This window comes from Stenella coeruleoalba, assembly GCF_951394435.1.
Source record: "Stenella coeruleoalba genome assembly, chromosome: 7".
NCBI classification, from domain to species: domain Eukaryota; kingdom Metazoa; phylum Chordata; class Mammalia; order Artiodactyla; family Delphinidae; genus Stenella; species Stenella coeruleoalba.
The window spans coordinates 96940681-96963474 of NC_137153.1; the positions used below are offsets into that span (position 1 = coordinate 96940681).

Genomic DNA, 22794 nt, shown 5'->3' on the forward strand with positions numbered 1-22794 from the left:
CCTGGGTTGCTGTCACGTCCATGGAAATACTTGGACCCTTTTTGTCCTTTGCCTGAGTTTCTTAGCCATTGTATGATAGGAGTTGATGCCATTCCAAAAGCTTCCTGCCTGTTAACTAAAGTATGTCTTTAGCTGCTCTCTTGTCATCGTTGGTGTGCCCTTCTCAATTTTTCTAGGAACAGTGGGCAGTATTTCCAGCATATTTGGGTCCCAACCCAACCCCTATACTTTGGGCATTTACCATATTTGTTGTTAAATTATCTACAGGTAATATTCTGTTTCTGGTTTCTTATACTACAAACCTTCAGTTGCCAAATCACCTGCTTTTCTGAAGATAATTACAACCTGTGCATCATTTTGAACTCTATGCTATTGTAGGACTTGAAGATTTTCAGTCCTTCCTTATGCGATCTCCCTCACCCTCCGATGTACACATTTTTCTGCTCAGATTCATCCTCTGATCTTTATTTCTTTTCTCTGTAGGAATTAAGTCACTTTTGTTGTTGTTGTGATAAGAATGTAGTTGTTTAATTTCTATTTATGACTTAAGGTGGAGGTGTGGTGAATTGAACATTTCGGTAGCTTCACGTCTGGTAGTGATTTCATTAATTAACACACTAGCTAATACTAATTACGTTTATTAATGGAATTCAAGGTTCTCTTGACGTCCTCCCTCCATCTCCCTCACTCCTACTTCCATCAGTCACCAAGTACTGCTGGTACTGCTGATTTTGTCTTCTTCTCCACTAGGTCTTTGGAGATAAGGTGGCTCCATTGAGACTTATTTTTTCTTTGCAGTGTATCACCGTCAGTTATTTACACGTCTGTCTGAGACAGTGAGTTGCTTGAGGGCAGGGACCACGTCCTGCTGTTCCAGAACAGGGTCACCCATTGACTTAGATGTTCAATAAATGTTTGCTGAATGAATGGGTGTCATTTAACCGTTTGCTCTCCTGGCCGCCTCTAAAATTTGCTCGCCTAGAATCCTTTTGTCTTTTATTTTCTCCTGGTACTAGATTTGCCCTGACCAAAGAGCCTCTCTCCCAAGCCTGCATGAAAATCTAGCTCAAATATAATTAACTGTGGTCGCTGGCACCAAGGTACTGCTGCCACTTTTTCACCTTCACTCACACCCTCTCTGCGGAGCTGCGGAAAATTGAGAATTGATCCTCCCGTACAGCTTCCTTTTCAGATCACTCAGCGCATAAGGGAGCTGTCCTCTCTGCTGCTCCCACAATTTACTGCCCAATTGATTCTTACTCTTCCCTGTGTCTTCCTTAATCTTGCAATAGTTAAACTCTCCTGGTACTGTTCAGTTTTTCTCTTTGCCCCTTTTATTCCTGCAGTCAGTGGAGTTAAGTGTGTTAGACACAGAGCAGGCGTATATCTTCATAACAGCCAGCTACTCTGTGTTTCTCCTAGTAGATCAGGGCTCCTAGAAGGCATCCCTCGCACCTTCTTCTTTTTTGTTTTTGGCTGTGCCGTGTGGCTTGTGGGATCTTAGTTCCCTGACCAGGGATTGAACCCGGGCCCCCAGCAGTGAGAGCACCGAGTCCTAACCACTGGACCGCCAGGAGATTCCTTCCTCGCACCTTCTTTGACTTTGAGTCCCTAGAGCCTGCCTGTGGCCTGACACGAAGAGGGTGTCGAATATTTTGTTGGATCAGAATGTTCACGAGGACTTCATTCTGTCATGTTTATTGTTCTTCCAGAGTTCACTTATTTGTCATTTGATTTCCAGTGATTATAGATTTCCAGTGATTATTTCTGTGCTGGCTGATCTCTGGAGAAAAAAGAAAAGAAAACAAAACAAAACGCTTTGAATGGATACTTACCTGGGTTTGGCTGGAATTCTGGGGGTCTGGAATGAGAGCCAGAAATTTCCTATTTCTCCAGGAACCTGACTGAATGAGAGGGGTGGGTAGGAGGTCTCATCTGGAACTCAGCCCTTCCCCGGTTTGAAATCCTGAGCTGTCCAAGAGCCCCCGGGAAACACCCAGCTCCCGTTTGTATTCGTGTACCTTTCTTTTCCCAGCCAAATCCCCCCTGAGGAATGTTAGAGCGTTGTCTTTCTAGGGCAGTTTATCCAGCATCTGACTTAAGCATGCCATTCGGGCTGGCGCATCTCCAGTTCTGGGTATTTGCAGTGCTTACCTGCGTAGCGTGCTTATAGAGGTGTCCCCTGGGTGGTCCCTTTTTTTTGTTTTTATAAAGCATTTTGAAATGTTGGATATTCTTTTTCTTTCCCAGGAATCTTACTTTGTTGATTCTTTTTTCCCATGTGCTCTGAAGTGCTGGTTTTAGTGTTTTCTTTGGTATTCAGTTTAATATTATTTTCTCTTTGTGACCATTTCTACCTAGTCTGATGTTACTTTCTCAGCTATTTCACCCTTGCTGCCATCTCTCTCTCTCTCTTCTCTGCTGTGTGTTTCTTGCTGATGGAACACTCAGATATTCTTTCATGTTCTTCTGACTTGCATCAGGGGACCCCGGAGGTCAACCCATTGAGTCAGATGCCTGATAGACAAGTTTCAGATTTTAGAGTCAGAGAGATCTTTGTTCCAATCCTACCTCTGCCTCTCGGTAGCTGTGTGGCCAGCCATTCTCAGCCCCAGCCATCTCATCAGTAAAATTGGCATGAGAACCTATGTCGTACACCATAGTGGTGAGAATTCGTTGTTGGCTGTTCAGTAACTTACAAAGCCCCACCTGGATGCGCTGTGACCATCCATTCTACAGTTCTGTTATGATCTTGCTTTTATAAAATCATTTTCCTATTATAGACAGTTTACAAAATGGATAGCTCCATATAACTTAGCTAAATTTATTTTATAACTGCAATTATAAATCATAATTTAATTTCCAAAACTTTGCACATAAATAAAGTCACAAGTCAGAGACCGACACTCTTTTCTGAGACTGCACGTCTCAGGGGTGGGTTAAGAATGGATGGACCAATGCCCTCTTTGCTGTTGGCTCCATCGTAGATACTCGTGGCCAAAGAGGCGGTAAAGATGTAACCTGTACTCCTGTGCTTTAGCTGCTGTATGTTCCCGTGACCACAGGTCGGGCTCTGCAAGCACAGAGTGTTTTTCCTTTCCTTTTCTTAAGCTTGGAATGAAAGAAAAGAGTCTTAATGATGATTTTTAACTTATGTGACATGCCCTTCACTGCTAAGAATCTGTTTGTCTTTCTAACCTGGGCACAAAAGCATCCTCTTCTGCTCTTCTTTCTGGCTATGCCTCGTGAACAAACTGGGATTTTATGTAGCTCAGCAAATGGGCTTTTTTAGGATCAGTGGAATCAGACACACTCACGTCTTTGTCACTTTAGTGCCTGAAGTGCTAAAACTGTACATTATTCACAAACTCCAAGTGAGAGCGAGGAAGAGTGTGTCTTGGCACCAGAGAGGACAGTAAAGCTCTCAGAAGACCCAGAAAGTTATCACTTGGGCATTATTTCAAGTGTATCCTAAGTGGTGGGATTTGCTTCTTTCTGTAAGTAAACCTGTCCATCTGATTTTAACCAGGAAGGAAGGATTTTATGACACGGATACATACAGGTGCTCTCTTCACACTGCCATTTGTGAAGGCTGATGAGCTGTCCTTTCTTGGAATGCTTTCTCCACGACTTCTAGCATTTTTATTTCAAGTTTCATATCACATAGAAATACCCGTGTTAAAATTGAGGATGTGTTTTTTGAGATGGGTGGAATGATACGCCATAGACCCTAGAAACAAGAAAACTGTGTTGAGTCAGACTCCTCCCCCTTTGGGGAGTTTACCCAAGGGAGCCTTACGTGTGCTCTAGGCTGGGGGGGGCAGAAGGTAGGGGAGACGGATTGACCTGGTTTGTCTTCTGATTAGGAGCCAGTTTGTAATTTTGTTATAAAGGGACTGGAGCTGTCCAGTGCCTTGTGTCCGAGTCTTAGAGGCCGTGGTGGCTGCTTGTTGAGAAATGGGCTGTTCCTTTGTTTCGGTCTCTGGGGAGATTTGTGGATGGTCAACTGGTCAGGGCAGTCGGACCTGCCTTCGGCCTGCTGGTCCCAGGATTTCTTTCCTGTAGAGCTGAGAGCAAACCAGGACCAGCACTGGCGAGAGGGCAGGGCTGGCCGGGGCACTGGCGTGGCAGTGCTTTTCCAGCAGCTCAAGTCCCAGTTAACAGGAGAGGCGGGCAGAGCATGCGTTGTGCTTCATTGTTTGTGTGTCTGAAGCAGAAACTAGTCTTGAGAGCTTAACCAGAAAACATCTCAAACAGTCCATGAAATGGTAAGCAAACCTGCTGTTGAAAGAAAGAATGAGAAGTTGACAGTTGCATTATTGTGATCCTGAGTGGGTTCATCGGCTAGGCTAGGGTCGAGGAAGAAGGAAAACGGAGATTAAAAGAATCGGCTGAAATGAATTCAGTTGTGTTAATGTCTTTCTTCCTTTGTCTTCAGTTTACACCTGGTAATGAGCCCATGGAGGCTCGGAGATATTGTTCGAGTTCCCTTTTGTTTTATTTGTGTGTGTGTGTATGTGTGTGTGGCAGGTTTGTTCACAGTTTCCAAAGGGGTTTTTTCCTCCATCCTGAGGAATATGAATTGAGGAGGGGAGGAGGAAACAGGAAGGGGAGGAATTTTAGTATTTCGAAGACAAGAGGTGACCCCACAATAAGGGAAGTGCTCTGAGGCCGATGGGATGGATGGTCCCAGTCTCATCAAATATGGGTTTTACAGAGTCCCCGGGTGTCCCGCCTGGGGAAATCACACTTTGGAAAATTAGGTGTCCATCAAATCAGGAGGAGGCTGGTACAGTTTCTGTCCCGTTTCCCCCCTGCTTTTTGAAAGGCTTAAGAAAAGAGTCCTTTGTTTTCTTTTCAAGGAAAGTTACACTGAAATTCATCTGTGTGGGATTCACAGACTCCCATTTGTGTCATTCATGGGCAGCCGTAGGTTATATAGGACAATGGTGGTGATAACGTTGGTGAATTCCTGACCTCAACATTCAGAGCTGCGTGTTGGGAAAAGGTTCAAGACCTTTTTTTCTTTTCACTTGCTCACTCTTTTTTTTAAAAAAATTCTTATTTAAGGAAGAAACTGAGATTTTCCCACCTCCCGTCTACATTAGATTTCCCCACCACATGACATTGGGCGTCACAGGCTTAAGATTTGTGCCTGTCACTTCCAGCATTTTCCTCCGAATTGCAAACTTTCAAATACCTTTTCAGGGAAACTTGTTTGGAATTTCATTTTAATGGGATTTATGAATAAATCTCCATCTTAATGCTGACTAAGCTTTAAACATCCATTCCTGGAGAACACTATTGGATTTTTATATTTTAAAATTTAAATCACTTGACAGTGAAGGCATAAAGCACTTTATATTTGTGAGTGCCATGTGCTTGAGCATTTCTGTTAAAGGCTTTTTTCCCCCCGGTTGGCTTGAATAATTCTGGGCTGCAGAAGAGGAGATACTGCATCTTCTACTTGCCTTTCTCATGTGGATGCCTGTGTACATTGTGCGGGTTTGTTTATCTCCCCTACAAGGATGGGGATTCTGTGGCAGCCTGTTGCCACGCTGCAATTTCCTTTAAAAAAAGTTTACTTTCTTCCTTCACTTGGAAACCTTTAACCTCAGAATTTTATTTTTAAATGCTGTGAACCCTCAAAGTCAGATTAAAAGAAGTGACGCTTCCTCCCTACCTGCCTTTCCCCAGAGATGCGTTGTAGAATGTAAACGAAGATGAAAGCTGGGATCATAGTCAACCCCTTTAAAAAAATACTCAAAACTAGGGCTTCCCTGGTGGCGCAGTGGTTGAGAGTCCGCCTGCCGATGCAGGGGACGCGGGTTCGTGCCCCGGTCCGGGAGGATCCCGCGTGTCGCGGAGCGGCTGGGCCCGTGAGCCATGGCCGCTGAGCCTGCGCGTCCGGAGCCTGTGCTCCGCAACGGGAGAGGCCACAACAGTGAGAGGCCCGCGTACCACAAAAAAAAAAAATAAATAAACTCAAAACTAATGTTGGGGGTTTTCAGGTGTCAAACCTCCACCGTGTTCTTTGTGTCTGGTGTCATCTTCCCCCATCTGTCCACAGACTCATCCTACTCCGAGCCTCCAGATGTGCAGCAGCAGTTGAACCACTATCAATCCGCTGCTCTGGCGAGAAACAACAGCCGTGTCAGCCCCGTGCCTCTTTCTGGAGCCGCGGGGGGCACTGAGCAGAAGACGGAAGCTGTTCTTCACTGCGAATTCTGTGAATTCTCCTCTGGCTACATCCAGAGCATCAGGCGCCATTACAGGGACAAGCACGGTGGGAAGAAGCTCTTCAAGTGCAAAGACTGCTCCTTTTACACAGGCTTTAAGTAAGTGGCATGAAGAACAGCCTTGAAAAACAAGGTGGCAGCACCCGCTTCACCCCTCACCATACTCTTCCCTTTCACTCTCCTATCTGGAGCTCATGGGAGGCCCTGCCTGTGGGATGAAGAAGGGGTTGTTGGGTCCAGTCTTCACAAGAGGAGGCTAGTTCCAGAAGACTGTTCTGGGGGTTTGGGGAAGAGATGAAGAGCTGTATCAGAACAAATGAGTTTAAAAATCAGAGAAAATGGGTGCCCAAGGAGTGTGAGATCATGGCAAAGGATTTCCCTGACCCAGTATGTGAAACAGTGAGTGTTTTCCCTTTGGAAAACCACACCCTCACCCTCACCTTTTATTTTATTTGTCTTTGGGGGAAAAAAAATATCTTCTTGGGAGCAAAGTCAAAGTCAAGAGAGAACACCGGCAGTCGTGACGCCCCTGCTACCCTTGTATAGATTTCTTATTTCTTAAGATCATGTTGTTGAAAGACACCCAGAGAACCAAGACTCCACACTGGGAAGCCTAAACTTGAACAATCACAGAGAGATTGTTCCCATCTAGAAAAATATAATCCGAAGTCACCTTTGCTCCTGTGTATGAGAAAGATTGGCATGCTTCCTGTCATTTAATCTAAACCCCTGTGACTTCGTCTCATCCTGGGAGATACTGTTCAGGTTCATGGTTACGAGTGTAGCATATGGAGCCTGACTACCTGGGTTTGAACTCCAGCTTTGCCACTTACTGGCTGTATGACTTTGGACAAGTTACTAAGCCTGTCTGTGTCTCTGGTTCCTTATCTGTTAAAAAAAAAAAAAAAAGGGACAATAACAGTACCTACTTTGTAGGGCGCTTGTGAGGAGTAAATGAAGCCGTAAAGTGCTTAGCGTAGTGCTTGGAGCAAAGGAAACACTAATAAGTGTTATTGTATCATAGATAGACAGCTTTTATAATAATATGAAATGCTATAGTACACATATAAAGCTATTATCTGCTCCTGCTGCCGTCAGGGCCTGGGCTTTAGGTCACTCCAGTATTTCAATACACACTCCACACAGAGAGGCTGGTGAGTAGACTTCATGCCCCCCCAAAAAACATGAACTGATAGAAAAACAAGTCTCTTTTCCACCAACATCTTGGTTGCTTGGATTTAATGGAAAATGTGTTACATCTCTGACTATTAATGTGGTTCAGTTGTTCTTTAGATAAATATGTATGTGACCTTAGAAGTGAGAGAAGGCAAAAAGGACCCAGATAACAAGGGCCCACTGACAGGTGTACATGTTTCCCCAGAGAGAGGCACTCGGGTTAATAAGAAGGGGACCTTGCCCGTTAAACTCTTGGTTTCATCCATTTTTATGAGACATTTAAGGCTTTGTAAATTTTGAAGTTTTGAAAAGGATGGAGTGGGGAGGCAGTGGTACCCTCCGCCTCCGAGCTGGTACAACAGCTCTGAGTTTCCTTTACGTGGTCATCAACCGTCCTGACTTCCTAACCAGCCTGCCCTCCCCTGTTCCCTGGGAAGAGTCACCGAGGCAGCTGATAAATCTTCCCAGCTTCAAAACAGTCCCTCTCCTTCTGAGCTTGATGAGAAATATATTCTCGTAGGGATTTTGTTTTATATTTTGTTTTAAGTTTAACAGGCAACTTCTAATTCTCAAGAATAAACTCAGGAGTCTATTTCTTTCTTTTCAAACTCAGCCCTGCCTGAGCCCAGCCAGGTAGCAAAATTTCCAAAAAGAAGTTACCGCTGCATGACAGTGCTTAGTTATTGCACGAGGGACCAGGGCACTTGTGGTCAGCAAACACGATGAACCACTGTGGTTTGGCCCCCGGGTGGAGTGTCTCTGTAGTAGGGCTGCTGGCAGGGGGTGTGAGTGAGATGCTCCTTGGTTGCACTCATCGCCTCTCTCCCCACCTCCCTCCCAGATCTGCTTTTACTATGCACGTGGAAGCCGGGCATTCGGCGGTCCCCGAGGAGGGCCCCAAAGATCTTCGCTGTCCTCTCTGCCTCTATCACACCAAATACAAACGCAACATGATTGACCACATCGTGCTGCACCGAGGTAACCTTCCAAGCTCGGTTTTCTTGTGCGGGGCGGGGGAGGGCGGCTCGGGTGGCGTTAGAGGGAAGCCGTCTCAAGGTGGAAGCGGCACCTTTGCCTGGTCCCTTGCTCCCCACCGTATCTCCCCTCAAGAAATCACAGCGATCACCCTAGTGACAGCCAACAGGGTAAAAACATCTTCCAGCTGAGAGGATTTCCTTCAGGTGGAGGGAGGCAAAGGTGATGGATTCTGCAGTGAACAGTTCTGCGGGGCTTCCCCCTGAGAGGGAGTTTTATATCCTGAGTCCTCCGCTCTCACGGCCTTGCTAAGCAAGGAGTGAATGAGAAGCAGAGTGGGTGGGTGAGGGCAAGGAGCTCCGTGGCTGTAAGCAGTTCTTTGGACGAACACCAAAATGATGATTTCCGAAGCAGAACGCGGAATTTCCCTTGAACTGGATGGAGAGAGAAAATTCTTAAAACTGAAAGTGGCCTGATATATGTTAGAAACCCCATAGGCTTTGCGTTTAAATTCTAGATTTAAGGCCTCCTGTGTTTAACCTCCCTCTCCTCCGTAAAAAGAGGTGACGAGTTATGCCTCTGAGGGGACGTATTGAGTGTCTGGTGTGTTCCATGTGGGTGCATCCTGGGTGTTCCGTAACCGTCGGCTCCTCTGCTAAGCTGGGGTACGTCTTTTAGGTCCTCTTTGTTTTTTCTTTGACTGGAGTTTACTGCTGGCCAATTCAAACAGTTAAACAACAGGCCCGTCTGCACTGGAAGGAAAAATATGTTTATGTAAAACCTACTTTATCCGGAAGAGATTCAAGCCAGAGGTGGATGGAAAAAGATGGCTAGAGTACCCGTTGCCAGTCTCTCTTGTTATTTCCACCTACTGACCTTTCCATCTCTCCTTCCTTCCTCCCTGCCTCCCTCCCTCTCTCCCTCTCTCCCTCCCTTCTTTTCTTCCTCTTCCTGCCTCTCTTCCTTCCTTTACCTCTAACCTGGGAAAGCTTTTAGGTATTTGCCGAAAATACCGGAAAAAGACTCGAAGGCAACAAGTGTCTTCTGCTGCCCTGCTGAGATGTTACTCTGAAATGCTGGGCATCGCAGGGGGCGGGGGGAGGGGGCATTTTCAAAGTTGCCGGCATTTCCGCAGAGCCGCTGCCTTTGGCCGGCACGTTTTGTGACATGTCACCCACATCTGCTGCAAACTCCGTGGACGCCTCAACCTTCAGCACCCTCAGGTCCCCCTCCTCCCCGGGCAGGCTTATGAGACGTGACATGCCTGCTGGCGAGGACGTCCGCCTGCAAGCTAGGGAAAGCCACGCAGGAGCGTTTAGGCAGGAATTCCTGGCCCGACTGCCCCCTCCTGGTGTGCCTCCCCAGCCACCTGGCTTCCGGTCCCCCGGCCCATGTGTGTGTCGCTGGCTCTGTGCCCGCACTGCTTGGGGCGAGGCCAGGCGTCGTGCTGCTGTAGAACAGACAGCATCGGTGAGACCCCACTCTGGCGGTGGATTCTCTCTCTTTTCCATGTTGCTGCCTGGTGGGATCAGAGCCTTGATGCCTAATGCGCTTGATGACTTTCCTTCCCTGAGCTGAGAATTCAAGAAACGGAGGCAGAGGGAGAGAAGCGCATAATGCCTGGAGCATGCCACACCTGACGTGGCGCTTCTCACACACGCTTACTTCATCGTCCAGCCACAGTGGGAGGGACAGTACTGTGACCCGTAGTCCTGTTATATGTACGTGAAGCTTGAAGCTGGAAAAAACTTTTTCTTTGATTTAGTGTAGTTATTTACGATCGTTTCACAAAGGATTTAAGGTATCTTAAAAATAGTTGTGCAGAACTGTAGGATTAAAAACAAATGAGAAGGGCTTCCCTGGTGGCGCAGTGGTTGAGAGTCCGCCTGCCGATGCAGGGGACACGGGTTCGTGCCCTGGTCTGGGAAGATCCCACATGCCGCGGAGCGGCTGGGCCCGTGGTCCATGGCCGCTGAGCCTGTGCGTCTGCAGCCTGTTTTCCTCAACGGGAGAGGCCACAACAGTGAGAGGCCCGCGTACCGCAAAAACAAACAAACAAAAAAAGAAACAAATGAGAAGATTGGGGCAAATGCAGGATAAGGAGAAGGCAGTTGAAAGTCACGTCAAGTATGAAAAAGCTCACCTAGAGTCTGGGTACTCGGTGTCCGCCATGAGGTGCTGTGCGTTTGTTAGCAGTGGGCTGCAGTCGTGGCCCTGGGACTGCGGCCCACGGTAGGAGAGACAAAAACGGAATCAACTGGATTTAGAGTGTTTGTTAGACTCTTGAAATTTTGTTCAGGAATCTGAGATGCTGGAACCTGAAAGGAGTTTCTCTGCTGGGTTCTCCTGAGGGGACCGTGTAGGGTGTAGTGCATACTGTCCCCACCCTGAATCCAGTGCTGACTCCCTTGAGCCCACAAGGGCTGAAGTAGTTTAACCAAAGTCATCCAGCCGGTGAGCAGGGAAGCTGTGTGTCAATGCAGTCCTCTGACCCCATGACCCATCCATCATATTGCCTGTCGCTGGTTACTTACAGTCTCTTCTCTTTATTTATAGAGATGATTTATTTTAAAAGAGGCATCAGAGTATATAGATATTGTCCTCATTGGGGTCAGAAAGTACACAACCTGGAATGAACATGAGCATTTGAGGGTTGGTGGTAATAATGACAACATCCATGGCAACAGCAATGGTTACTATTACTGAGAGCTTATTAGGTACCAGGTGCTGTGCTAAGTGCTTTCCAGTGAGTCATTTTATGGAATTTTCACAAAACCCTAAGTGGTAGGAATTACTGTTATCCCTCACAACAACAGAAAAAACAGGTTCAGAAAGACTGAGCATCTTACCTAAGGTCAGATGACTAATAAGCAACCCAGCTGGGATCTGAACCCAGGCTTGTCTGACCCCCAGCCCATGCCTTTACCCACCAGGCGTCACTGTCTCATCCTTGGGGAGGTGGTTGGTGTCACTCTGTTGAGCGTTCTAGTGGCTGTGGCATTTGGGTCTGAGGATGGCGTGGTCTGGAGGCTGCAGGTCAGAGACGAGGACCACTGAGCTGCAGGGGGCAGGGTGCTTCCGGACAGCGTATCTGCCATCTGCATCCTGGCCTGGCTTTGGTGGCCATCCCAACTCAAAATGGCAGCTCAGTGGGAAGCTGGTCTCGACAAGTCAAGAGACAGGGCTGGGTGTCTGCCTGGCAATTTCGAGTTGGGGCTGATCTCAAAGTAACCAGATGTGGCTCTTCCTCCACCTGTGCTTTCCTTACTCTGTGGATGAATAAACATCTTTGGTCTCTAAAGCCTGCAGTATGAGATCTTTCTGAGACCGTAGTTAATTAAAATACGTGGAATGAAAGGCAAGAAAAGCAACTTCTGAACTGGCCCTGAGACTGCGCTGCTGTTTGCAGGACTGGAGTCTCCTTAGCTTTTTGTTCAGACAAATTGCTATATTTACATAGGGAGGAAGGGAAAGAGAATCCGTTTCACTCCTGGGAAATCTGAGTGAGAAATAACCATGGAATTACGTTGGCTGTGGCAAAAGAGAGCAAGCATACTGTTTGTCCATGCATTCAGCAAACATTCATTATTTGCTTGTTTCATGCCACGCCGTGCTGCGTTCTTTGGGTTAAGATGGGATACACGAGACCCAGTCTGCCTCTTCAAGGAGGTGAAGCGTGTGCATAAGTCCATATAAGATAATGAGTGATCAGTGTCTAGGAGATTCCCAGTGCCAGATATATTTCTGTTTGGGGTAGAAAAAGGTGGCAGAGGGGGTAGCTTTCAAACTGATCCATGATAACATTTCAGCAGGCAGAGAAGACTTAAGGTGGGTGTATTCGTTATCTGGGGGACTTAACAAAAGTGCATCCTCTTTCTGTTTTGGAGCCCGGAAGTCTGAAATCCAGGTGTTCATAGGGCTGGGCCCCTCCTCAAGTCACTAGGAGAGAATCCTTCCTTGTCTCTTCCCGGCTTCTGCTGGCTCCCGACTTCCCTGGGCTTCCCTTGCCTTGTGGCTGCATCATCACTCCAGTCTCTGCCTCATCTGCACATGGTCTTCTGTGTGTGTGTGTGTGTGTGTGCATGCGTGCGTGCGCGTGTGTCGGTGTGCCCTTTCCTCTTCTTATAAGAGCACTGGATTTAGGACCCACTCTAACCCAATATGATCTCATCTGGACCTTGTCTTGACTAACATGCAAAGACCTCATGTCCCAATAAGGTCACATTCTGAGGGGCCAGGTGGACATAAATTTCTGGGAGCACCGTTTGACTCACTACAGAGTGGAAGGAGAAATTTAACAAACCAGTCAGGTGAGTGGAAGCAAGACGTGTTTACAGAGTGGTATCAGACTGTTCTGAAGAGAATAGGAGACAAGCCTAGGAAAGTATATTCCGGCCGAATTAAGGAGGGTTTGGGTACCAGCACAGGGGTAGAACGTTGCTCTGTAGGTAGTTGGGAAGCTGCGGTACTGATGAGACACCTGTGGATTCTAATTTAGCAAAGACTGAAGCCAAGGATTATAGACCCATCTCTTGGAGGAGCTGTGAACTTAGGTCAGATCAACATTTGGTGAGGTTGACCATGATCGGACCAATTTAACTGGAGAAAAATTAAGCCCTGAGACTTCTGTTTCAAGGAGAAAGTTGGTGGTAGGAGGTTTGGTGGGTTTTCATTCATGCCACAGACACACACTGAACACCCATCCTGTGCTAGTGTTGCTTTAAGCTCTAGGGATACAGCCGGGAAGAGTCAGGCCAGGTCTGGGCACGAAGGAGCTTGAGCTTTCGTGGCAAGAGAGACAGTGAACAAAGGAGTAAACAGTTTCGGGAGTATGTTTCCACTGAGCTCTTTTTTTTAAAAATAAATTTATTTATTTTTGGCTGCATTGGGTCTTCGTTGCTGTGCACGGGCTTCTCTAGTTGCAGTGAGCCGGGGCTACTCTTCATTGTGGTGCACGGGCTTCTCATTGCGGTGGCTTCTCTTGCTGCGGAGCACGGGCTCTAGGCGCGCGGGCTTCAGTAGTTGTGGCTCGCGGGCTCTAGAGCGCAGGCTCAGTAGGTGTGGCACACGGGCTTAGCTGCTCCGTGGCACGTGGGATCTTCCCAGAGCAGGGCTCGGACCTTGTGTCCCCTGCACTGGCAGGCAGATTCTTAACCACTGCCCCACCAGGGTAGTCCCTCCACTGAGCTCTCGTCACCATTGGAAGCACAATGCCTCATGCATCGCTTTGCCTAGACGTCCGTTGTATATGTACAGCAAACCTGGGTATAAAAAGCTGGGCACAGATTGAATTATAGGCACGAAACAGTTCTGCCAAATATTTACATTATAATTATGAAGCTCTGTAATCACCGAGACTGGTCTCCAGTTGGCTGGTTAACCTCTCTGTTTCCCAGCCTGTAACCTCAGTACGTACACAGATGCTGAGTACAACTGACCCCTGCAGGTGGGTGTCTTTTTGGAACTGAACTAATCTCCCCTAATTGATCTGATCAGTATCATTTTTCTTGAGAAAAAAAAAAAAAATCTACGGTGAGATTGATAGTCTTTCGTTTTATTCAGTGAGATTACACGTTCCGTTCCTCCCCATCACGTGCTTTGGCCTGTTAGAATTAGAGGTGCAGTTCCCAGCTCTGTCTGGCTTGAGGGTGGTAGCCTGGCTGATGGCAAAACTTCTTACGGGAGCTGTTGTGCTTATGTTTCTGCGTGTCTGTTTATGGTTATATTTGGGGATGGTGGCTTTCTAGTTCTCAGCCTTTGTCAGTTGTTTGGCGCTGAGAGGGTAACAGGTGGGTCTTTGGTTTGGCCCAGAGAGGGTCTCGGCCCTCTACCATGGTAACCTGCATTCAGAGTTTGTTGGAGTGAATGACTTCCAGATCTCCCCCAGCTTCCTGTAGGCCTGGCACGTTGTGGGGAGGAAACCCATGTGTGTTGTGGGCTCCCTTTCGGGAAGGATTTTTCCTTGGTGATTCGGGGCTCCACAGTGATGTGGGTTTTCGCTGTTTTGAGCAGAAGTGACCCCCTCACCCCCGCCTCGGTAGTGGCGATCTTGCAGATTTTTCCACCCGGCACACGCTTCCGGGCTCTTGGTGAACTTTAGCACCCACGTGCTACAGTGTGGCGTTGCTCCGGGCTGGAGCCTCTTGGCTTTTCTGTCCAGCTGCGGTGCCAAGCCGTCTTTTGAGTGTGAGGAGATGAGAGACACGATCTATCTTGTAGTCAGACTGGTGAAGTCATAATATTTTTGCAACCAGAGCTGGAAGCTGAGTCACAATGAGTGTGATTCAGGCCTTGATTTCTTACCCAAGGTAATTTCGAGAGGTGTGAAGTCAGGAAAAGACCCACAGTTGTCGCTGCCCCCGTAGAAAAAGCCCCAAGCGCTGAGCTTCTGTAGCCAAGACAGGGCTCAGGCCCCACCTGGAAACATTCCAGTCTCCCACTTCAGGACCTTCACTGGCCTCCACCGTGAATAACCTTATTGAGAAAACGCTATTGGTCCTTCACCTGCTTTTTAGAGTCTGTCTTGTTTTATATCTTGGTCATGTTAACCATGTTTGTAGAAAGGAAAAAAAAAGATAACTTTTTTCTAAAATTAACATCCATATAACTAAGAGACTTGGGACATACTGTAGTTAATGTCTTAGTTTGGAAATGGGAAGTCTTACCTTTCAGGATAAGTCAGCAGGGAAATGACCTTCTATGAAATCCAGAAGATATTTGAAAGAAATACAGATAGAAATGGTTGCCTTAGACACCTGTAGCTTTTGTGATTTTGAACTATTAGGAATAAAAGCTTAGCAGTGCATGGCAAACAGACTGGATGTGCCCAGAGAGCTCTTTTCAGGAGGAACAGAGGAGGGTGCGGGTAAAGGTCAGCGGACCCAGGCTCCCAGGTCACAACTTTGTGCTGAACTAGAGGAGCGACTTCGAGGAAGTAGCTTAACTGGTCCGTTCTCGGCTTTCACTGGAGATAATCAAACTGACTTTGCAGGGCGTTGTGAGAATAAAAAGTAGCTGAGAGGATCGAACACCTAACCGTGCTTGAAACATAGTGAGCCCTTAATAAACGGGAGCAGCCGTTCCCATTCATTGTTGTTGTTTCACCTCCAAGGTATTATTCTGGGTGCTCCTGACTTTGTGCAAAATGCATTTAGACACACAGTGAAATAGGAAACTGCAAAGAAGACTAACCAAAGTGGTAGAGGAGTTGAAAAGGAGACCTATTAAAAAAAACACAAGCTTGAAAGAAGTGATTATTTATGGGGGAGAAGGGAAGACTGGAGGGCGACCGAATGTCTTCAAGGTGTTGAGGCGTCGTTATGTGGAAAATTATAGCCAGCTGTTCTCCATCTCCACGGAGGTCGACAGAACCGGGGCCGACGGGACAGGCCAGAGCCGAAGAAGGAAAGGGGAAGCAGTAGAAATGACAAAATATAAATCAGGAGCAAACACAGAGAGCATGGGGTGGGGGGAGGGTGCGAGTCCCAACACTTCCCATGAACTCCTGAGCTGCAGGGTGGAACTGGTCCCCTCGCTTCAGCCTGCCCCCCGTCTCTTGCCGTGGGCGCCAGCTTGCTCGTAGCTCATGGCCACGCCTGTCTAACCCAGGGCAGCTGGACTGAATAGTTGGCACTTGACCTGGAGCGGTGTCTCAGTCGGGGTCCATCTTGCTTCTTCAGGGTGCAGCTGTCTGGAGGCATTTTCTGTCGGCGTGACTGGGGGGGAGGAGGTGCTGCTGGCCTTGGTGGGCGGGGGCCTGGGGTGCCGATGATACACATGCCGCACTGCACGGGAAAGCCTCCCACAGCAAAGCATTATCTGGCATCAGAACATCAGTAGTGCTGCTGTTGAGCAAACCTGGATTAGAGGAATAGAACATCACAGGCTGGGCTTTCTTAAGGCTCATTAGTTTACGCCAAAGCATTTTTTCCCTCCATTTACACCAAACCGTGGAACTGAATGGTTAGAAGACTGTTACAGCATTTACTATTCTAAGAAAATGTGTGGATTCCATTATAATCATGTGTTTCTTAGCTGTCTGCTCTACTGTGGTTTAAAAATATTTATATTTCTAAATAAGCGACTGACTCTTTGTACAGGGAAAATAACATATGCATTAGAGCTCCAGGGAGTGTGGTGCAGACACCACCTTCCACGCTTCCTCTGCCCAGATTCTTGCTGGCCAATTAATCGCTGCATTCAAGGGCTCCCACGGCAGGGACTGCCCTGCACTGAGAATGTGCTGGTTGAGAGAAAGACAGGGCTTCAGGTGGGAAAATTCCCCAGGGGCCAAACACAGGCCAGCAACAAAGGGAGGCCTCCCAGAGTGAGCGGCTTCACACAACATCTTGATGCTCTGGAAATGTTGCCACTCGGTGACTCTGAGGGTACAGCACACTTTCCTGACTTACTAATACATTGCTCTTTCTAAATAATATATGTTGTGTGTGTCCATCTGTAAACTTTCAGAGTCTTCTGAAATTCAGACACAGCATGAAAGCACACGCTATATTTGATCCTTGCATAAATAGCACAGATTTTAATTTTATCCCAGTTACGGATATCTGGCGCGTGTGCCGAAACTCTGGGCAGACTGGTGTGAAATTTAACTTGAGCAGCTAAACACAAGGGTGAGAGAGCACAAAATAAACAAGCACACACACTTCCAGCCCTACAGCATTTGGTATGTGAATGGGAAAAGCACCCAAATCCTCTCTCTCTTTTATTTTCTCCCTTGTGACAGTCAGATTACAGATTGTCTGTAAAGGCACAAATCCTCCACATCTCCCACGCCACCCCTTTCTCCCCCGGAAGGCTGCCTGCAACCGTTTCATCTGCCTGAGTTCTTCCGAGGTGCAGTTGGAGTTTCAGTGAATGAAAGTGTCCAGGATGCTTTGTTTTCAGATTTGAACTTAGATTAGAGATTCCCTTGGTTTCCAGAAAAGGAAAACAGTCTCCTTGAGAACATCTTGGAAGGGGAAACAGGAATGGAATTGGAAAGGATGGGAAATAACAGACTTGCGGTTTGGTAGATGGGCATGGGGATCTCGGTTTGGGCAATTGCAGAGTTTGTGACCCCTAGAGAGTTACTTAAAAGCTCAGTTCCTTGCTTTACTAATTTGTAAAAATGGGAATAACTCCAGCCTAATAGAGTAGCTAGGGAGGTACACAGTGGTGGCACATAGGTGCTCCGAAAATGTCATTTTCCTTCCCCCTTAAAGACACCTGTGACATCCGTAAGTCCAGCCTAAATGCCACGTGCTGAGGAAGTAGGATGCGCTGTTGCTGCTGATAATCACTCATGTTGGTACAAATTCTGTTCTTCTCTCCTCCTTTAATCATCTCCATTCAGGAATTCGCCAACACCTTTCAGCCTGCCCACCCCTGTTTATAGGCCATTCTGGGTATTAAGTACACAGAGAGCTTTTGACCTTAGAAACACCTGTGTGTCCCAGCGGACTGTGTTGATTTGGGGGGTTGGAGGAGGGACGGTGGGCATGTGCATGCAGTTCACGGACCTGGAGCCATGAGAAGTAGCAACAGTGGATGGGTGAGTCTCTCCTTGTACTCCCGAGAGAGGACATCTGCCTTCCATCAGTAAAAATTCCCATCTTTATATTCAATTTGTTTCCACAGAAGAGCGCGTTGTCCCCATTGAAGTATGCCGATCCAAACTGTCAAAATACTTGCAGGGAGTAGTTTTCCGCTGTGATAAGTGTACCTTCACCTGCTCCAGTGACGAGAGCCTCCAGCAACACATAGAAAAGCACAATGAACTGAAACCTTACAAATGCCAGCTCTGCTACTATGAGACCAAGCACACGGAGGAACTGGACAGCCACCTTCGGGATGAGCATAAGGTACGGGCCTGGCCTCCCTCCTCCCACCCCCGCCCCCAGCACACCTGGGGGAGGGGCTGGGCCAAATTTAGCCACACCCATTGTGTGCAAGACAGAGACACGCGCCAAAGTAATGTTTAAAATGAGGTTCAGTTTATTCTTTTATAAAAGAACTGTAAGGTCGTTTTAGAAAAGTGGAACACGTAGGTGGGGGAGCGAGAACCACCTGTAATGCTACCCCCACATCCAACTGCTTAACATTTTTGGTCTCTTCTATGCCCACTTTCCTTTGTTTTATTTAATTATGATTCTACCTTACATGAAAGAGCATATCTTTCCTTTCTTGTTCTTCACTTACCCTAACTGGAGTATTTTTCCATGTTATATTTTATTTTTTTGCGGTACGCGGGCCTCTCACTGCTGTGGCCTCTCCCGTTGCGGAGCACAGGCTCCGGAAGCGCAGGCTCAGCGGCCATGGCTCACGGGCCCAGCCGCTCCGCGGCATGTGGGATCCTCCCGGACCGGGGCATGAACCCGCGTCCCCTGCATCTGCAGGTGGACTCTCAACCACTGCGCCACCAGGGAAGCCCTTCGTATTATTTTAAATGTACTATCACGAGAGTTGATGAACTTTTTCCATAAAGGGCTAGATCGTAATAGTTCCGGCTTTGCAGGCTAGATGGTCTCAGTGGCAGATACTCAGCTCTGCCCTTGTAGCAAGAAAGCAGCCCTAGACAAGACAAAAATGAATGGTCATGGCTGTGTTCCAATAAAACTTTATTTACAAAATTAGGCGACAGGCTGTGGACCCTTAGTTGCTGGCCCCTATTCTATCTGGTGGCTCTGCCGGTGTGTCCCTCAGTCATGTAGGTTGTTTCTGATATATTGCTGACTACAAAAATTTTCCAAGGCTTTGCTATTCATGTCTGAACATTGTAAGGACTGTGCAGTATGTATTTTATTTGTGGAGGGAACAGATTCGTATAGGACATAAAATAAGGGGTTTATAAAAAAGAATTCTCTTCCAAAAGTCTGCTGATCAGAGGGTAAAGTCATCCCAGATGGCTTCCTCACTTCTCTGAGGACTTGTGTGGCGCATCAGGAGTTGAGACAGTTGTTTCTGGTTTTGTATATTGTCCAGAGTGTGGGGAGTGTGGGGGGGGGGGCAGGGATGATCAGTATTTGTTTCATGAAAAGAGCCTATTGAAATGTTTTCTAATTAACCAACAAATCCAAAACATCTAGTGCGTGTTTACCTAAGGCACAATGAGAAGCACTTTTGATACTGTTTCCTTTTTTCCTTGCTCTGTGTACTGTCAGTGGAAATAACAGCTTCTCTTTTCTGGACTTACAAACCCAAGTTATAAAGATTCCTGTCTGAGTCATCTGCACCAAGGGTTAGAATTTTTCTGTGGGGTGTTGAGAGAGAAGGCTGAGCTTATCACCCATCTACAGTTTAATAGTTTGATGCTAACTTTTCTGCTTTGGAATGCCTTCATTTTCTAATGTGTCTCCCCAAAAATGAAAGCAGAGAAGAAAAGCCTGAATTACCTCACTTAAAAACTTCCAATACCCTTTCTTATCCAAACTTCCTGGGCATTTCTGCCCCCAGACTGAAAGGAAAATCACTTATCTATCTCAAGCTAAGCTTTCTACAGTTATGCACACGTGTCTTATTTATGTAACCACCTCGGATCTTTTCATTGTAGTGTTGAAGCCGTCAGACTGGTATTTTGGGACTGAGCAAACCAGGAAGGTAGATTCTTCCCCAATGGTTGCACAGTAGCTGTGAGTCACTGGAGAATTCCAGAGAAGGCTAGAAACCATACCAGATGTGAAAGCAGGCGGAAACGTGGGGCTTTGGAATATGCGTCAAGCAAACGGGTTACTCAGGAAACTAGGAGCCCAGTTTAGGACTTTTGGAGCCAAACAGACCTAGGTTTGAATTTTGTCTCCACCATTTACTGTACAGCAGGTTACTTCAATTTCTCTGTCTGTTTCCTGATTTCTAAATGGGAACCAGTATACTCTTCTCAGAAGTTGTGTAAGATTAAATGAAGTCCTGGTATTTCCCACACTTTGAGAGCCGCGTCTCAGTCTATTTGTGAATTGAACTGTGCTCAAATATAACAGCAACCTATCAGAAAGGCGGTTATGTCCCTAAAGATCTAAAATGGACTATAAAGTCACTAACTCTACTTTGCATTTTAGACATGGTCTTTGATATGTTATATTTTCATTATGCCGTGTTCGATTCTTTAATCTTACTGCCTCTCATGGTTGACCAGCTTATTAAGTCCAGCAAGCACCTAATTGAGGCTAAAGAATGGCCACTCTCAGCACGGCTGATGATTTTCATCTTTGTCTCAATCGTTGTGAAGTTTGAGGCTCGTGCTTATTAACTGTTCCTTCTTTTCTAAATGATGAATACAAAATGCAATTTGAATTTTTGAAATAATTATCCAAACACTACCTTATAAACATAGACAGCAGTGCTGCTGAAAGTGAATTTTTGACTGATAGGCAGTGACAATAATTATAAACGGTCATTCGTTGGGGTGAAGGATATACAACAGCCTGATTTCAGCATTCATGATAAAGGGTGTAGGAGTATCAATAAACAGTGTACTAAAGAGAAGTTTGCTAGTGATTGAAATACAAAAGTCAAGAACCATGAGGCAAGAACAAGAAATTAAAGCCATAAGAATTGGAAAGGAAGGAATAAACCTGTTTTTGTTCACAGACAGTGTGATCTTTGTAGGTAGAAAATCCTAAATAATCTATTTTAAAAGATACTAGAATATTAGTGAGTTTAGCAGAATTGAAGGATATAAGATCAATATACAAATGCCAGTTATATTTCTGTATACTAGTAATGGATAGTCTGAAAAAATGAAATTTTAAGAAGATCAGTTTCATTTATAATATCAAAAAGAATAAAAATGCTTAAGAATAAACAAGAACTGTGAAAGCCATATGCTGAAAACTACAAAATGTTGTTGAGAGAAATAAAAGAACTAAGTTGATGCAGTGTATACCATGCTCATGGATTAGCAGACTCAATATTGGTAATGCTTCCCAAACTGATCTACAGATTCAGTGTAATCTATCAAAATCTCAGTAGGCTTTTTTCTTTGGTAGAAATTGACAGACTGATGCTAAAATGTATATGGAAATGCAAGGGACCTAGAATAGCCTGAACAGTATGAAAAAAGAACAAAATTGGAAGACTCACCCACCCTTCCTTATTTCAAAACTTTTACTGTAAAGCTACAGTAATCCAGAAAGTGTGGTATTGGTATAAGGACAGATGTATGGATCAGTGGTGCAGAAGAAAAAGTCCAGAAATAAACCCTAAAATATGTGGCCGGTTGATGTTCATCAGAGGTGCCAAGGGAATAAGGAAAAGATAGCTTTTCAACAAATAGTGCTGTTACCATTGGATTTCCATATGCAAAATAGTGGTTGTTGACGCTTACGTCACTCAAATTTCTCTTGGGAAAAAATTCTTAGGTATGACACAATAGCTGTGAACATTAAAAGAAAAAAGATCAATAAATCAGATGTCATCAAAATTAAATTGTTGCTCTTCAGAAGACACCATTAAGAAAATGAAAAGGCGAGCAGCCGATTGGAAGCAAATATTTGCAAAATAACTAACAAAGGACTTTAACCAAAATATATAAAGAACTTTTACAACTCAGTAGTAAGAAGATTGACAATTTAATTAAAAATGAGAAAAAGATCTGAACAGACACTTTACCCATGAGGATATACAAAAGGCAAATGATCACATGAAAAGGTGCTTAATAGGACTCATCATTAAGGAAATGCAAATGAAGACAATTAAATGCAAATTAGGTAGTAAGCCATCACTACCTCTCCACTAGAGTGGCTGAAATTAAGAAGACCAATAGCACCGAAGTGTTGGCCAGGATGTGGAGAAACTGGAAATCTCACACAGGGCTGAATGCAGTGTACAATGATGGCACATCTACTTCGGAGCATTTGGGCAATTTGTTTAAAAGGTAAACATACACTTTACCATTTGATCCAGCAAGTCTACTCCCACATAAAGTGGTTGCGTAAACAAAGTGTGCCATATCCATACAATGGAATACTACTTATCAATAAAAGCAATTAGCTACTGGTAACATGTAACAATATGGCTAAATAGCAGAATCATCATGTTAAGTGGACAGAAGCCAGACACAAAAGACTGCATATTGTATGGTTTCTAGGAAAGGCAGAACTGAGGAGACAAAGCAGGTCCGAAGTTGCTTCAGGCTGGAGGTTTGGAGCAGGGATTGCTTGCAGAGGGTATGAGGGTATTTCTTAGAGTAATAGAAGAAGATTGTGGAGGGTTGTACAAATGCATACATTTACTAAAACTCATTGAAATGTTCATTTAAAATGGATTAATTTTATGGTAAGTAAGTTACATCTTAATACCTAAAAGATGCAAGTTCCCCAGGACCTGACACATGGTAGGTCCTCAGTAAATGTTAATTTTCTGCAGTCTTTTCTTATAAGGTTGATCCTGAGAACAGACAGATCCATAAAGA

General features: G+C 45.7%; 1 protein-coding gene across 12 annotated transcripts in view; it reads left to right on the forward strand.

Moving 5' to 3' along the window:
- The window catches only part of ZNF462 (zinc finger protein 462), a 145286-nt gene that overhangs the window by 102004 nt on the left and 20488 nt on the right, over nucleotides 1-22794 (forward strand). For all 12 annotated transcript variants that reach the window (XM_079926212.1, XM_079926207.1, XM_079926209.1 and 9 more), the window contains 3 exons: nucleotides 6071-6338; nucleotides 8257-8393; nucleotides 18027-18250. In XM_079926212.1, coding sequence (XP_079782338.1) covers nucleotides 6071-6338; nucleotides 8257-8393; nucleotides 18027-18250 — 629 coding nt within the window. The remainder of the gene's footprint in view (nucleotides 1-6070; nucleotides 6339-8256; nucleotides 8394-18026; nucleotides 18251-22794) is intronic.